At 44.3% G+C, this 15,367-nt stretch overlaps 1 protein-coding gene across 4 annotated transcripts in view; it reads left to right on the top strand.

Moving 5' to 3' along the window:
- Nucleotides 1–15,367, top strand: part of GPAT4 (glycerol-3-phosphate acyltransferase 4) — a 39,821-nt gene that overhangs the window by 16,486 nt on the left and 7,968 nt on the right. For all 4 annotated transcript variants that reach the window (XM_045459528.1, XM_045459556.1, XM_045459536.1 and 1 more), the window contains exons 3-9: nucleotides 10,654–10,723; nucleotides 10,885–11,185; nucleotides 11,994–12,068; nucleotides 12,807–12,896; nucleotides 13,080–13,173; nucleotides 13,783–13,898; nucleotides 14,997–15,052. In XM_045459528.1, coding sequence (XP_045315484.1) covers nucleotides 10,654–10,723; nucleotides 10,885–11,185; nucleotides 11,994–12,068; nucleotides 12,807–12,896; nucleotides 13,080–13,173; nucleotides 13,783–13,898; nucleotides 14,997–15,052 — 802 coding nt within the window. The remainder of the gene's footprint in view (nucleotides 1–10,653; nucleotides 10,724–10,884; nucleotides 11,186–11,993; nucleotides 12,069–12,806; nucleotides 12,897–13,079; nucleotides 13,174–13,782; nucleotides 13,899–14,996; nucleotides 15,053–15,367) is intronic.

Here is a 15,367-nt window from a genome sequence, read left to right as displayed (position 1 = left end):
GAGTTTATTTTTGTGAATGGTGTGAGAAAGTGGTCTAGTTTCAACCTTCTGCATGTTGCTGTCCAGTTCTCCCAGCACCATTTGTTAAAGAGGCTGTCTTTTTTCCATTGGATGTTCTTTCCTGCTTTGTCAAAGATGAGTTGACCATACGTTTGTGGGTCTAGTTCTGGGGTTTCTATTCTATTCCATTGGTCTATGTGTCTGTTTTTGTGCCAATACCATGCTGTCTTGATGATGACAGCTTTGTAGTAGAGGCTAAAGTCTGGGATTGTGATGCCTCCTGCTTTGGTCTTCTTCTTCAAAATTCCTTTGGCTATTCGGGGCCTTTTGTGGTTCCATATGAATTTTAGGATTGCTTGTTCTAGTTTTGAGAAGAATGCTGGTGCAATTTTGATTGGGATTGCATTGAATGTGTAGATAGCTTTGGGTAGTATTGACATTTTGACAATATTTATTTTTCCAATCCATGAGCAGGGAATGTCTTTCCATTTCTTTAAATCTTCTTCAATTTCCTTCGTAAGCTTTCTATAGTTTTCAGCATACAGATCCTTTACATCTTTGGTTAGATTTATTCCTAGGTATTTTATGCTTCTTGGTGCAATTGTGGGATCAGTTTCTTTATTTGTCTTTCTGTTGCTTCATTGTTAGTGTATAAGAATGCAACTGATTTCTGTACATTGATTTTGTATCCTGCAACTTTGCTGAATTCATGTATCAATTCTAGCAGACTTTTGGTGGAGTCTATCGGATTTTCCATGTATAATATCATGTCATCTGCAAAAAGCGAAAGCTTGACTTCATCTTTGCCAATTTTGATGCCTTTGATTTCCTTTTGTTGTCTGATTGCTGATGCTAGAACTTCCAGCACTATGTTAAACAACAGCGGTGAGAGTGGGCATCCCTGTCGTGTTCCTGATCTCAGGGAAAAAGCTCTCAGTTTTTCCCCGTTGAGGATGATGTTAGCTGTGGGCTTTTCATAAATGGCTTTTATGATCTTTAAGTATGTTCCTTCTATCCCGACTTTCTCAAGGGTTTTTATTAAGAAAGGGTGCTGGATTTTGTCAAAGGCCTTTTCTGCATCGATTGACAGGATCATATGGTTCTTCTCTTTTTTTTTGTTACTGTGACGTATCACGTTGATTGATTTGCGAATGTTGAACCAGCCCTGCATCCCAGGAATGAATCCCACTTGATCATGGTGAATAATTCTTTTTATATGCCGTTGAATTCGATTTGCTAGTATCTTATTGAGAATTTTTGCATCCATATTCATCAGGGATATTGGCCGGTAGTTCTCTTTTTTTACTGGGTCTGTGTCTGGTTTAGGAATCAAAGTAATACTGGCTTCATAGAATGAGTCTGGAAGTTTTCCTTCCCTTTCTATTTCTTGGAATAGCTTGAGAAGGATAGGTATTATCTCTGCTTTAAACGTCTGGTAGAACTCCCCTGGGAAGCCATCTGGTCCTGGACTCTTATTTGTTGGGAGATTTTTGATAACCGATTCAATTTCTTCGCTGGTTATGGGTCTGTTCAAGCTTTCTATTTCCTCCTGATTGAGTTTTGGAAGAGTGTGGGTGTTCAGGAATTTGTCCATTTCTTCCAAGTTGTCCAATTTGTTGGCATATAATTTTTTATAGTATTCCCTGATAATTGTTTGTATCTCTGAAGGATTGGTTGTAATAATTCCATTTTCATTCATGATTTTATCTATTTGGGTCATCTCCCTTTTCTTTTTGAGAAGCCTGGCTAGAGGTTTGTCAATTTTGTTTATTTTTTCAAAAAACCAACTCTTGGTTTCGTTGATCTGCTCTACAGTTTTTTTAGACTCTATATTGTTTATTTCTGCTCTGATCTTTATTATTTCTCTTCTTCTGCTGGGTTTGGGGTGTCTTTGCTGTTCTGCTTCTATTTCCTTTAGGTGTGCTGTTAGATTTTGTATTTGGGATTTTTCTTGTTTCTTGAGATAGGCCTGGATTGCAATATATTTTCCTCTCAGGACTGCCTTCGCTGCGTCCCAAAGCGTTTGGATTGTTGTATTTTCATTTTCGTTTGTTTCCATATATTTTTTAATTTCTTCTCTAATTGCCTGGTTGACCCACTCATTCGTTAGTAGGGTATTCTTTAACCTCCATGCTTTTGGAGGTTTTCCAGACTTTTTTCTGTGGTTGATTTCAAGCTTCATAGCATTGTGGTCTGAAAGTATGCATGGTATAATTTCAATTCTGGTAAACTTATGGAGGGCTGTTTTGTGACCCAGTATATGATCTATCTTGGAGAATGTTCCATGTGCACTCGAGAAGAAAGTATATTCTGTTGCTTTGGGATGCAGAGTTCTAAATATATCTGTCAAGTCCATCTGATCCAATGTATCATTCAGGGCCCTTGTTTCTTTATTGATCGTGTGTCTAGATGATCTATCCATTTCTGTAAGTGGGGTGTTAAAGTCCCCTGCAATTACCACATTCTTATCAATAAGGTTGCTTATGTTTATGAGTAGTTGTTTTATATATTTGGGGGCTCCGGTATTCGGCGCATAGACATTTATAATTGTTAGCTCTTCCTGATGGATAGACCCTGTAACTATTATATAATGTCCTTCTTCATCTCTTGTTACAGCCTTTAATTTAAAGTCTAGTTTGTCTGATATAAGTATGGCTACTCCAGCTTTCTTTTGGCTTCCAGTAGCATGATAAATAGTTCTCCATCCCCTCACTCTCAATCTAAAGGTGTCCTCAGGTCTAAAATGAGTCTCTTGTAGACAGCAAATAGATGGGTCTTGTTTTTTTATCCATTCTGATACCCTATGTCTTTGGTTGGCGCATTTAATCCATTTACATTCAGTGTTATTATAGAAAGATACGGGTTTAGAGTCATTGGGATGTCTGTATGTTTTATGCTTGTAGTGATGTCTCTGGTATTTTGTCTCACAGGGTCCCCCTTAGGATCTCTTGTAGGGCTGGTTTAGTGGTGACAAATTCCTTCAGTTTTTGTTTGTTTGGGAAGACCTTTATCTCTCCTTCTATTCTAAATGACAGACTTGCTGGATAAAGGATTCTCGGCTGCATATTTTTTCTGTCTAGCACACTGAAAATCTCGTGCCAATTCTTTCTGGCCTGCCAAGTTTCTTTTTTTTTTTTTTTTTTTTTTTTTTTTTTTTTTTTTTTTTTTTTAATTTTTTTTTTTTTTCAACGTTTATTCATTCTTGGGACAGAGAGAGACAGAGCATGAACGGGGGAGGGGCAGAGAGAGAGGGAGACACAGAATCGGAAACAGGCTCCAGGCTCCGAGCCCTCAGCCCAGAGCCCGACGCGGGGCTCGAACTCACAGACCGCGAGATCGTGACCTGGCTGAAGTCGGACGCCCAACCGACTGCGCCACCCAGGCGCCCCTGGCCTGCCAAGTTTCAAAAGAGAGATCAGTCACGAGTCTTATAGGTCTCCCTTTATATGTGAGGGCACGTTTACCCCTTGCTGCTTTCAGAATTTTCTCTTTATCCTTGTATTTTGCCAATTTCACTATGATATGTCGTGCAGAAGATTGATTCAGGTTCCGTCTGAAGGGAGTTCTCTGTGCCTCTTGGATTTCAATGGCTTTTTCCTTCCCCAGTTCAGGGAAGTTCTCAGCTATTATTTCTTCAAGTACCCCTTCAGCACCTTTCCCTCTCTCTTCCTCCTCTGGGATACCAATTATGCGTATATTATTTCTTTTTAGCGTATCACTTAGTTCTCTAATTTTCCCCTCATACTCCTGGATTTTTTTATCTCTCTTTCTCTCAGCTTCCTCTTTTTCCATAACTTTATCTTCTAGTTCACCTATTCTCTCCTCTGCCTCTTCAATCCGAGCTGTGGTGGTCTCCATTTTGTTTTGCATTTCATTTAAAGCGTTTTTCAGCTCCTCATGACTGTTCCTTAGTCCCTTGATCTCTGTAGCAAGGGATTCTCTGCTGTCCTGTATACTGTTTTCAAGCCCGGCGATTAATTTTATGACTATTATTCTAAATTCACTTTCTGTTATAGTATTTAAATCCTTTTTGATCAGCTCATTAGCTGTTGTTATTTCCTGGAGATTCTTCTGAGGGGAATTCTTCCGCTTGGTCATTTTGGATAGTCCCTGGCGTGGTGAGGACCTGCAGGGCACTTCCCCTGTGCTGTGGTGTATAACTGGAGTTGGTGGGCGGAGTCGCAGTCAGACCTGATGTCTGCCCCCGGCCCACCGCTGGGGCCACAGTCAGACTGGTGTGTGCCTTCTCTTCCCCTCTCCTAGGGGCGGGATTCACTGTGGGGTGGCGTGGCCCGTCTGGGCTACTTGCACACTGCCAGGCTTGTGATGCTGGGGATCTGGCGTATTAGCTGGGGTGGGTAGGCAAGGTGCACGGGGGCTGGAGGGGCAGGCTTAGCTCGCTTCTCCTTAGGTGATCCACTTCAGGAGGGGCCTTGTGGCAGCGGGAGGGAGTCAGATCCGCTGCCGGAGGTTTGGCTCCTCTGCAGAAGCACAGAGTTGGGTGTTTGCGCGGAGCGAGGAAGTTCCCTGGCAGGAACTGGTTCTCTTTGGGATTTTGGCTGGGGGATGGGCGGGGGAGATGGCGCTGGCGAGCGCCTTTGTTCCCCACCAAACTGAGCTCTGTCATCCGGGGGCTCAGCAGCTCTCCCTCCCTTTGTCCTCTAGCCTTCCCGCTTTCCGAGCAGAGCTGTTAACTTATGACCTCCCAGACGCTAAGTCGCGCTTGCTGTCGGAACACAGTCCGTCAGGCCCCTCCGCTTTTGCAGGCCAGACTCTGGGGCTCTGCTTGGCCGGCGAGCCGCCCCTCCGCCCCGGCTCCCTCCCGCCAGTCCGTGGAGCATGCACCGCCTCGCCGCCCTTCCTACCCTCTTCCGTGGGCCTCTCGTCTGGGCTTGGCTCCGGCGACTCCGTTCTGCTAATCCTCTGGCGGTTTTCTGGGTTATTTAGGCAGGTGTATGTGGAATCTAATTGATCAGCAGGACGCGCGGTGAGCCCAGCGTCCTCCTACGCCGCCATCTTCTTCTCTCTCCTGGATGGGTATTTTTAAACTCCCCAAGTGATTCTGATGTCTGCCATCAAAAGGTAGAATTCTGATTGACTTCCTTATGAATAGGGGCGTGCTTTATGACTCGTTTCTAACAAATAGAAGGTAGTGGATGTTAATTCTACTTTGTAACATGTGAGATTAGGTTAAAAATGCCAATATACCTTCTGTCTGACTCTTGGGATGTTTGCCCCTGGAAGTTAGCTGCCATGTTGTGAGGAAGCCCAGGCCAGGCTGTGTATTAGGTATTCCAGCTCTTGGTCCCAAGGAGGCCCTGACAACCATCATCAACTAGCACACACAGGAGTGAGCAAGTCAGCAGAGGATCCCAGCCCTCAGCCTTTGAGCTACCCAGCCGATGTCAAACCTGGTACAATTTGCAGATTCATGGGCAAAATAATTGGTGGTGGTGTTTTAAGCCTGTGAGTTATGGGGTGGTTTGTTATGTAGCAGTAGATAACCAGACAAATAATATAATATTAAAGAATTTTAAACATTCGTTGATGTTTACCCAGCTTATAGTACCTTTAATGTTTTGTACGTGTGTTACCTTTTAGTCTTTGGCAACTGCATTCATATGTTGTGGTTAATAGTATATATATGTATTATGTGTATAATATACGTAATATATGTATAATATGTGTAATACATGTTGTATACGTGTGTTACCTTTTAGTCTTTGGCAACTGCATTCATATGTTGTGGTTAATAGTATATATATGTATTATGTGTATAATATACGTAATATATGTATAATATGTGTAATACATGTTGTATATTGTATATACAATGTATATGTATATATGTATATGTATATTGTATATGTATAATACATATTTATATAATACATATTTATATATATATGTATATAACTTTGTATCCATGTTTTGGGATTTTGTCAGCCACTTTTACTGGGTAATCTTCATAAGGATTATTAAAACTGCATATCTCATGGTTCATACTGTAGCGATACCTGTGCTTTTGGCAGAACGAAGTAAGCCCTGGCTTTAACAGCTAGTTTCCCACAATTAGTACATCCTTGTCTGTAAAAGAATGTTGGTATACCTGCCAAGGGGAGAATATGGGTGGGTCAGTGCCTTCTCTGTTCCCTGTCCTGGAAGACTTAACTCAGTGTAGGTCTTGTCAGTGCTGAGTTGCAGAAGGTCTTCGTGCGCAGAGGGCAGCAGTGTTCTTTAAAAGTGGTTTTGTTTTAATGTTGGTGCTTCACATACACCCTAAACACAGTGATGATGGTATTATTTGGGGTAGAAGTCCTGGGAGTGGACTTCCCACTGAGTTGAAGATGATTTGGGAAAGGATAAAGTAGAAAGGATAGAAATAGATGGAAAGAAATGACTGGAGTTATTTTCCCTCATAGGCTAGAGATTTATCAGGTCAGGTCAGAGACTGTTGTAATCTAACATTGAAGTCCAAAGCCAAAGTGGCTGACAGAGAGTGCTAGAAAACAAGTGGTGGTTGTGAGGAAACCCAAGAGGCTGTACAGTGGGATTGTAGTGGGATGGGCATGAGCTTTCCAGTCCAGTGGCCCTTAGCTTGAAATTCAGCGCTCTTCTCACGAGCTCTGCAACTTGACTTCAGTCATCAGGCTTTCCCACGTGCTTCCTCATCTACAGAGCAGAAGTAGTAACAGGTCCTTATGTGCCTATAGTGAACGAGGTCGTGTCAGTCAGGTCTGCCCTCCCAACCCCAGTGAGAAGGGTGATTGTAACATAACCCTGAGTGGCTGAAAGGATGAGCTGAACGAGGTGAGAAGGTGACTGTGGTGGGGAAGATGATGGGAAGTAGTTTTAGGTTTTATCCCTCATCTTTTCATGTGGAGACCTTGATGAAGAGAAATCCTGGGAGTTGATTAATTAAATACAGCCCTTATTGACTGCCTACTACGTGCGGGGCCCTCTCCTCTGTCAGACTCTGCTGGAGTGAGAACATGGGTAGGTTCTGGCTCCCGTCCCTCAAGGTGTTCATAGTCTACGAAAGACAAGTATATGCATACAGAACCAATTTACAATTAGATGCCAATTAAAATACACAGGCAGAGATGAACTCCACAGGAATTAACTAATATTTTGTATAAGGGTTGGCATTTGAACTGGATCTTAAAAAGGCAAAAGCATTCTAGAAGTGCAGACAGTACATAGTTTAGTGGAGTAAAAACATAGGATGCACAGAGGCAGTGAGGTGGATTATAAAACCAAGTGTTTCTTTCTTTTTTTTTTTTTTCCAGTGTTTATTAGAGAGAGAGAGAGAGAGAGCGTGAGCGGGGAAGGGCAGAGAGGGAAACCCAGAATTGGAAGTAGGCTCCAGGCTCTGAGCTGTCAGCATAGAGCCCGATGCAGGGCTCAAGCCCACGAACTGTGACATCATGATCTGAGCTGAAGTCGGTTGCTTAACCGACTGAGCCAGCCAGGCACCCCAAAACTAAGTGTTTCTTTATCTATTGGAGAACGATTGAAGGTTTTTGAGCAAGGAAGTGACATGATCAGACTGGCAGCATGTGTTTGGGTGGCATGAAGGGAGGAAAGAGCAATTGAATCGCCTTTGCATTAATACAGGCAAGAGAATAGGCTAGGGACAAAGGTGATGACATCACACAAGAGGCAGCTGTGGAAGGGTGCCATTTCAGGGGAGGATTGCTATGACTTGGTGACAGATGGGAAGCTTGAAAGCTTGCATGACCAGAGAGATAGTGATCCTGGGGCCACAGGGAGGGGAGCACTTTTGGGGTTGGGAGGAGGTATGCTGTTTTGAGTTCGCCACATGCTGTTAAGAGCCAGCTGGACTTGAACGTGGAGGTGACCAGCAGACGATTAGGAATAGAGGTTGGCACTTCTGTGAAGTAAAGGTTTGCAGATTTGCTAGTAGCTACTTGGAGGTTACAGCTGAAGCAGGGAAAGAAAAGAGACATTAAAAGAGGTAGTGTTTGCAGGAGAATAAAGGTGCTGGATGATGGGAGCCTGGTTTTTCTAAGGGCCTCATTCTTTGGATATATATGTGGAAAAATGCAGTGGGGGCTGACTGCTGAGATTAGTGTTGCTAAGACTATTAGACGTTACTTGTGATTAATTCCTAAATTGTAGCATTCGGTAGAAGGAGCAACTAGCAAAAATGCACCATGAACCGTCTGCCTTTTTAGGGACTGGGCCTGCACCTCACCTGCCAAGGTCTGCCTTGGGTTTAATGTTACCTGAGCGTGTGGCATTGTTAATGCCCTCACATGGTCTCTTCTCTGGGAGAAGCTGAGAAGGGAATGATTTGGTAATCTGATACTGAGTAGCGCGGTAGATGGCATCTCACATCAGGGGAAGGAGAGGAGGTTCATAGGAATGAACTCTGAACCTAGGATTCTCCGTTTTATTCTGGGTCTCTGAACACTGTACTTCTTTAATAAGGTGACAGCTCATAGAAGCCAGATGTGTGGTTGTCAGACATTGCTCCTGTGCGTCACCCCTTACATTCAGTCTTCTGCACCAGGCTGACGCAGTCCAGTTCACGGATTGGCCCACTCCATGACAGGCTTTTCGCTGCCGACAACCAGGTTCCTCTAGCCCTGCCCTCCTTCCTCCTACTCTTGTGACTGCACAGTTCCCTTCTAAACCCAGAAGCATTTTGTAATGTACCTAAAGTGTGACAAAGCAAAGCTACAGGTACAAAGCAGGAGGGCAAGGCGATATTTAGGACAGCTCTGTGATAGAGCTGGGAGACATAGAGTCTCATTTGACCTGTACCTTTCCCATTAAAACACCACAGAAATCTTGAATTTTGCATAGTGAAGCAGTCCTCACAGACTTCAATTCTAGTGCTCAAGAGGCTTGATGTCGTATATTACCTGCCTGTTGCAACCTTGTCTAAATACCAAAGTTGTCCTATAGAACCAAGTTTTTCTGATTCTATGTTTGCTGTACTCATGCAGTCTTGACCAAAATGGAAAAGCCTAAATTCTGGTTGAGCAACCTGTGTCTGTACATGTCAGGCTTGTTCTAAGCTCTCTTGCCCCTATTCGCCTCCTCCCTAGATGGACTTCACAGGTGGAATCCACCTTCCTCCATTTTAGGAGCTTCATTTACATTTTCTTCTAGAAAAGATCATCCATACGTAGAGCCAGAAAACATCAGTGCTAATTAAATACCTGATGTATAGAAAATGGGTAATGTGGGTTTTCTTGCCTTAGACCCCTCTTTGAGTGGGTGACTCTAAGCTGTCTGTTTAAGAAGTTTCCACATGAGGTCAGATCACCGAAGAAACTCGTGTCCTGCCTTTGGCTCTGCTAGACCGTGCGGCACAGCCTTCCTACTACGCGTGGCTCTGCCAGCAGAGTCCGCACCAGGCGCTGTAGGCCGTGTGGGTTTTGCTGTGTCACAGAACGATAGCTTGCGTAACTGAGGAAACTGAAGTTTGAAAAGACACCTTTTAAAATATCTGTTCTATTTCTTTGGTCATGGGCATAGCTTTCTGTGTAGCACTAACATTCCAGGCAGGGAGAGTGAGCTTGTTGCCACTTCTCGTTATGAGGGTGGCAGGAGAGACCCTGGCTCGCTTACTTTGGCTAGATGGATGTTAAAGAAGGGAGGCTCTAGGAAGAGGCTTCTTTTCTAGATCGTTTCTGGGATCCGCTATTATTTCAGTAGCAATGAGGACAGTTAGGGTGGTCTGCAGTTTCCCAACCTCTGTCATATACCTGATCTCATCTGATCTCAGTGACCCCATGAAGCAGGAGGTTGACATCCTATCAGTCCTATTTTGTAGATGGAAAAGAGTGTTGGAGTGAGGTGATTAAAGGACTTAGCAGAGGTGTCAAACTAGATTTTCTTTAAACCTCCAAGCAGTGTTGTTTTTGTTGTTGTTTTTAATGTATATTTATTTATTTTGAGAGAGAGAGAGAGAGAGAGGAGAGAGAGAGAATCCCAAGCAGGCTCCACACTGTTAACAGGGGGCCCGACATGGGGCTCGAACTCACATCATGACTCGAGCCGAAATCAAGAGTCGGTCACTTAACTGACTGAGCCACCCAAGCACCCCTCCAAATAGTGTTTTTGTGTGATTTTGTTTAATACTAAACCACTCTCAGGCCCTTCTATGTCAGGTCTTGGGGTCCTTCTATTAAAAGGCTACTTAGAGGTGGATGGACAGTCTAGACATACAGATTTTTTTAATATTCAAAAACTAAAACTGTGGCTTTTGGAATAATTTGGGAGGTAGGTAGCATCAGGTGGTAGGCCGTCGCTTAAAGGATGCTTGATTTTGCTGTTTGTGAATAGCTGCTGTTTGGCAGTGACGAGGAAATGCAAGAGGTCTGTGTACCAGCAGTTGGTGAATTCTTTCAGTATCCTGGAGACAAAGATTCAGAGAGAACCTAGGCCTGAGAAACAGACCCAGGTGTCCTCAGGCTTTTGCTATAGATAACTTAACTTTTGTCTCCTTGTTATCAAGGAGGGGCCTGCTCTAGAAGGAGAAGGCTTTGACTTTCCTTATAGAGCGGGTGCCACAGTCCCATCTCAGGTGACCAGGATGGGGACTTTCCGGGATGGAAATGGCGGCATTCACTGTGTGAAGAAGGGTCTCATTCCTTGTGTTGCCATTTCCCCCCACAGTGGGCCACCTTGAGAATGGAGAGAGGCGCCAAGGAAAAGAACCACCAACTTTACAAGCCCTATACGAATGGTAAGCCTGGCTCTCACTCCTTATCCCAAACCGTCTATGTTCCTGAGTGCTTGTAATTCCACACATACTCTTCACTGTATCAGAGGGAGGATGTGGACTCTGAATGTTTTTAACGTGCTCCCTCCCAACATGCTGCTTGACAGGGGTGTTCTCTTTTGCAGGAATCATTGCAAAAGATCCCACTTCGCTAGAAGAAGAGATCAAAGAAATCCGCCGAAGTGGTAGTAGTAAGGCTCTGGATAATACTCTAGAGTTTGAGCTCTCTGACATCTTCTACTTTTGCCGGAAAGGAATGGAGACCATTATGGATGATGAGGTGACAAAGAGATTCTCAGCAGAGGAATTGGAGTCCTGGAACCTGCTGAGCAGAACCAACTATAACTTCCAGTACATCAGCCTTCGGCTCACGGTCTTATGGGGATTAGGAGTGCTGATTCGATATTGCTTCCTTCTGCCACTCAGGTGAGGGCAGGCCTCATGGGGACAAAAGGCCTGAGCCGCTGCCTCTAAGCCCGAGGCGTGACTGACCTACCTGGGTCGCCCTGCTTTGCTTTCCCGTTTTAGAAAGGATCATGGTATGATTCTGTCACTGGCCGGTCCGTCCGACCCTTGGAAGGGTACACTGGTGATTATCCTTTAGAGGCCCTTGGATTCTCTGCATATCAGTCAGAAATAGTTGGGTTTCTTAAAATCAAACTGCTCGCCTACGTGGCCTAAACACAGGGCCAGGGAACGTGGTGTACTGTGATTACTGTTCCCTGGGCACGGCCAATTCTTTCCTATAAGCATGCCTCTCTAATACAGAGGCAACATTGATCTCTCCGTTTTTCTGTACCGTGTACTATTCTGAGTACGCCTTGCTGGCTCCTGGTACCTTCGGGCTCTACTTCCTGTTGCTCTACAGAGAAGCTGTGCTTCTGCCAGGGTGCAGAGCCAAAGGGAAGGGTAAAGACAGCAGGACAGCAGGTCCTGAGGGCACAGCAGCCAACAGTAGGCTTTTCCGTCGTCGTTCTGGCAGCCTGATGCCTGAGGGAGGAGGTCGTGTCAGCTGAGAGCCAAATCCACAGTTCACTGGCAGCTTGGAATTCAGATGCTCTCTGGTGATGATAGGCCTGCTCACTTTTCTAGATGGAGCTCTTATCTAGATGGGTCCTGGGTGATCAGGTCTTGGGGGTGGTTTTGTGATGCCCACTTTCATTTTCACATTCTTGATTCTGTCCTTAGTGCAAGGATTTGTGTGCTGTGTTCTCATGGGTCTTCTTCTTTACAGGATAGCTCTTGCTTTCACTGGGATTAGCCTTCTGGTGGTAGGCACAACCGTGGTGGGATACCTGCCAAACGGGAGGTGAGTCCATGTCCACAAATGGTGGCTCCAGCCAGGCCACTCCTTTGGGGACAGCCACATCCACAGCATCTTTGATAGATAAGATAAGCCAGTGATAACAGTGGCATCAGCATGAAGGTTGTGGGTTTTTTTTGTTTTTTTTCACCAGTCTTGATCTGTGACTGTTCTTTTGCCCTCTGACACACTCTGGGAAGAGTGTTGAAGGGAGGAACCTCACAGCCGTGGAGTTCAGTGCCAGCAGATTTTATAGCACATTGTTTACTTTTGAGCATTCTGCTGTGTTGATAAATTGGTAAGAGGATAAGAAATATAGGTAGGGCTTTTTCGTGTTGTTTTTTTTTTTTGAAGAGAAATTTGTTTCATCTGAAAGTTCGAGAGCTGGCTCTCTTCTTCCCTGGGCTGGTGAGGTCAGACCCTCTGTCGTTTGCCCTGCCTCTAGGTGTTGGCTGGGAAGGAAGAGAATTGAGGAGACTCACCTGTGGTGGACATTTGAGAGCTATAAATTCTAAACCCATTAACTTAGGTGAATTTAAGCAATTCTCCTCATTTCTTTGTGTCCTCATATGCAGGCATAAAGACACTATTACATTATAGTTTTATCATATCCACCAATATTTATAAAAATACTTAACAGTCATAAAGGACTGTAGGCAGTGATAATTACATTGTTAGAGTCAGTAACTTTCCTGCCTTCCCGTGCGTAAAATAAAAACAAAAATCTTTGTCCTGTTGTATCAGGTTTAAGGAGTTCCTGAGTAAACATGTTCACTTAATGTGTTACCGGATCTGTGTGCGAGCCCTGACAGCCATCATTACCTACCATGACAGGTGAGGTCACTTGGTATGATGTGGAGGGAAATGGCACTGGCAAAACACAACCTACCTGCAGCCGGCCCGCGGGGGGCTCTTCTGAGCTCTCAGAGCTGATGGAGCTGGTGAGGAGGGGGCAGCAGGCTCCACATGAATGGTTTCCCATGAATTTTTGTTGCTTTGCATATGTTTTAAACACAGGGAAAACAGGCCTCGAAACGGTGGCATCTGCGTGGCCAATCACACCTCTCCCATTGATGTCATCATTTTGGCCAGTGATGGCTACTATGCCATGGTAAGACCTTCTTCTGTTGCTTTCTTGGGCAGGTAAGAACTTCAGAATGCTCAGGGCTAGAACGCTTCTGGTCCCTTCATAGAGCTCTTACCTAAGGGTGTAAACATGGAGCCATGTTTTTACATGTGGGCCCCAACATAGATTGTAGCCTTTGTTTCTATTGCTTTGAGAACTCCTCGGTACTTTGATAGGAAGTATTCTGAGCAGAGTAACTGAGTGCGGTTGGAGATTAGACTTTGGATGTTTAGGTAGACCACGGAAAGGGGTGAAGGACAGGGAAGGATTTGAAAGGACTGGGTTCAAGGGCATTGGACAATCTGCCCAGGGAAAGCATTTTTACACAAGGTATTGCTCAGCTCCATTAGTTCTTTTTAGGGCTTTCAGCTGTGTTTTCAATTACATATTTTTGCTTTGGCTGATTAAAAGGCGAATGTAAGATTCAGGGAGTCTAACAATGGTGTTTTTATAGTGAGAAACGTGTTGATCAATAAAATATTAGAGGGTGAGAGGTTGCGGTACTTTCCTTTTGGGATCTGGGGCTTTCTCCACAGAGTGGGGGATTTGTGTGAGGATGGTTTCACTCCCAGTTATTCCTTTGTGTGAGGTTAGGTGGGTCAAGTGCACGGGGGACTCATGGGTGTGATTCAGAGAGCCATGGTGAAGGCCTGCCCGCACGTCTGGTTCGAGCGTTCTGAAGTGAAAGATCGCCACCTGGTGGCTAAAAGGTAAATCAATGAAATGCCATTGCTCCGTGAGACCAGTTAGAATGTATGCATTTTAGGGGTAGTTATCCCTCCACAGTGGAATTACAGTGTCTTCTACACTGAGCTTAGACTGCTTTCATAGTAAAACATTTTTTTCCCTAAAAAACGGAATATAAAAAGTATAGAAAGCCTAGTATCATTTGTCAAGTTAGTAACGTCTATTAATTAACCTTTTTTATTCCATGTGATAAACGTATGAACTTTAAAAAAAATTTTTTTTAATGTTTATTCATTTTTTGAGAGACAGAGAGCATGAGAAAGGGAAGGGCAGAGAAAGAGGGAAACACAGAATCCAAAGCAGGCTCTGTGCTGACAGCTCAGAGCCCAATGCGGGGTTCCAACCCACCAACTATAAGATCATGACCTGAGCGGAAGTCAGACACTTAACCGACTGAGCCACCCAGGTGCCCCTAAACATATGAACTTTTAACGCTATCTGAAATCTTAAGGTGAATTCATTATCACAAGTAAAAACCAACTTAAGGCAATGGAACCAAGTGCTTCTCTGTTTTCAAGTTTGAAAGAAAGGTAGATGTGGTGTAAGCAATGGTGAGAGCTTTGCAGGGAATGGAGAGCAGCAAGACTCAGGTGAGGCGGTATTCCACAGGGCAAATGGACCTGCCATTGGACTCCCTTTACCACATCTCTCAGGGATGGTGTAAAGCCAGGTGGACTGTAGGTCCAACCCAGCATGGCTGTTAGGAAGTCCAGAAGTCCAGTAACAGGTGTTTATTGAGGGTGCTGTCCTCAAGGCCCTGTGGCAGGCACGTTCTTTTAGTAGCCCCAAGTTTGAGCAGTGTCCTCTACATAGATGTTAATTCATCTGCATTCATACTGCATTCAATAGTTGTAGGAGTTAAATAGTAGTCATCTGATTTTCTGTATCTTCATAAGTTTTGTCTTTATACAATTTAGACTGTGGGTCTGTAAAAGATAGTCGTATTTGTTAACTCATATACGACATCCCCTGTGACATCTGCATAGGTTGTTTTATAAGTGCATTTGGTGATGATGGACATAAGGCTGTCTGAACCTTTGTTCTATTTGTCTCTTCTAAAGACTGACTGAGCATGTGCAGGATAAAAGCAAGCTACCCATCCTCATCTTCCCAGAGGGTAAGAAGGGGTCGATCACTGCAAAGAGTTTCTGGGTGGGGAGGGTGGGAAGGCCATGCAGGATGATGACTCTGCTGTCACCCCAGACCAAGTCCCCCAACCCTTGCAGGGGTTCTCTGTTTTCACTGAATAATGTTCGGTTCCCCTCAAAATTTGTTGTGGGACTGAACACTCAGGAAAGTTCAGAATTTGGACTGAGGGCCATAGTGTGACCTTTCCCAATGCAGGAATCCCCTCTATAGTATTGTCAGTGGGATCTCAGCTTCATGTAGATTCTTACTGAGACCTCCCAAGTCCACTGAGTGGCTCTGGCCT

The sequence above is a fragment of the Leopardus geoffroyi genome, chromosome B1, assembly GCF_018350155.1.
Source record: "Leopardus geoffroyi isolate Oge1 chromosome B1, O.geoffroyi_Oge1_pat1.0, whole genome shotgun sequence".
In the NCBI taxonomy this organism is placed as follows: Eukaryota; Metazoa; Chordata; class Mammalia; order Carnivora; family Felidae; genus Leopardus; species Leopardus geoffroyi.
Note: the sequence above shows the minus strand (reverse complement) of the source record. Positions and strands in the feature narration are given on the sequence as shown.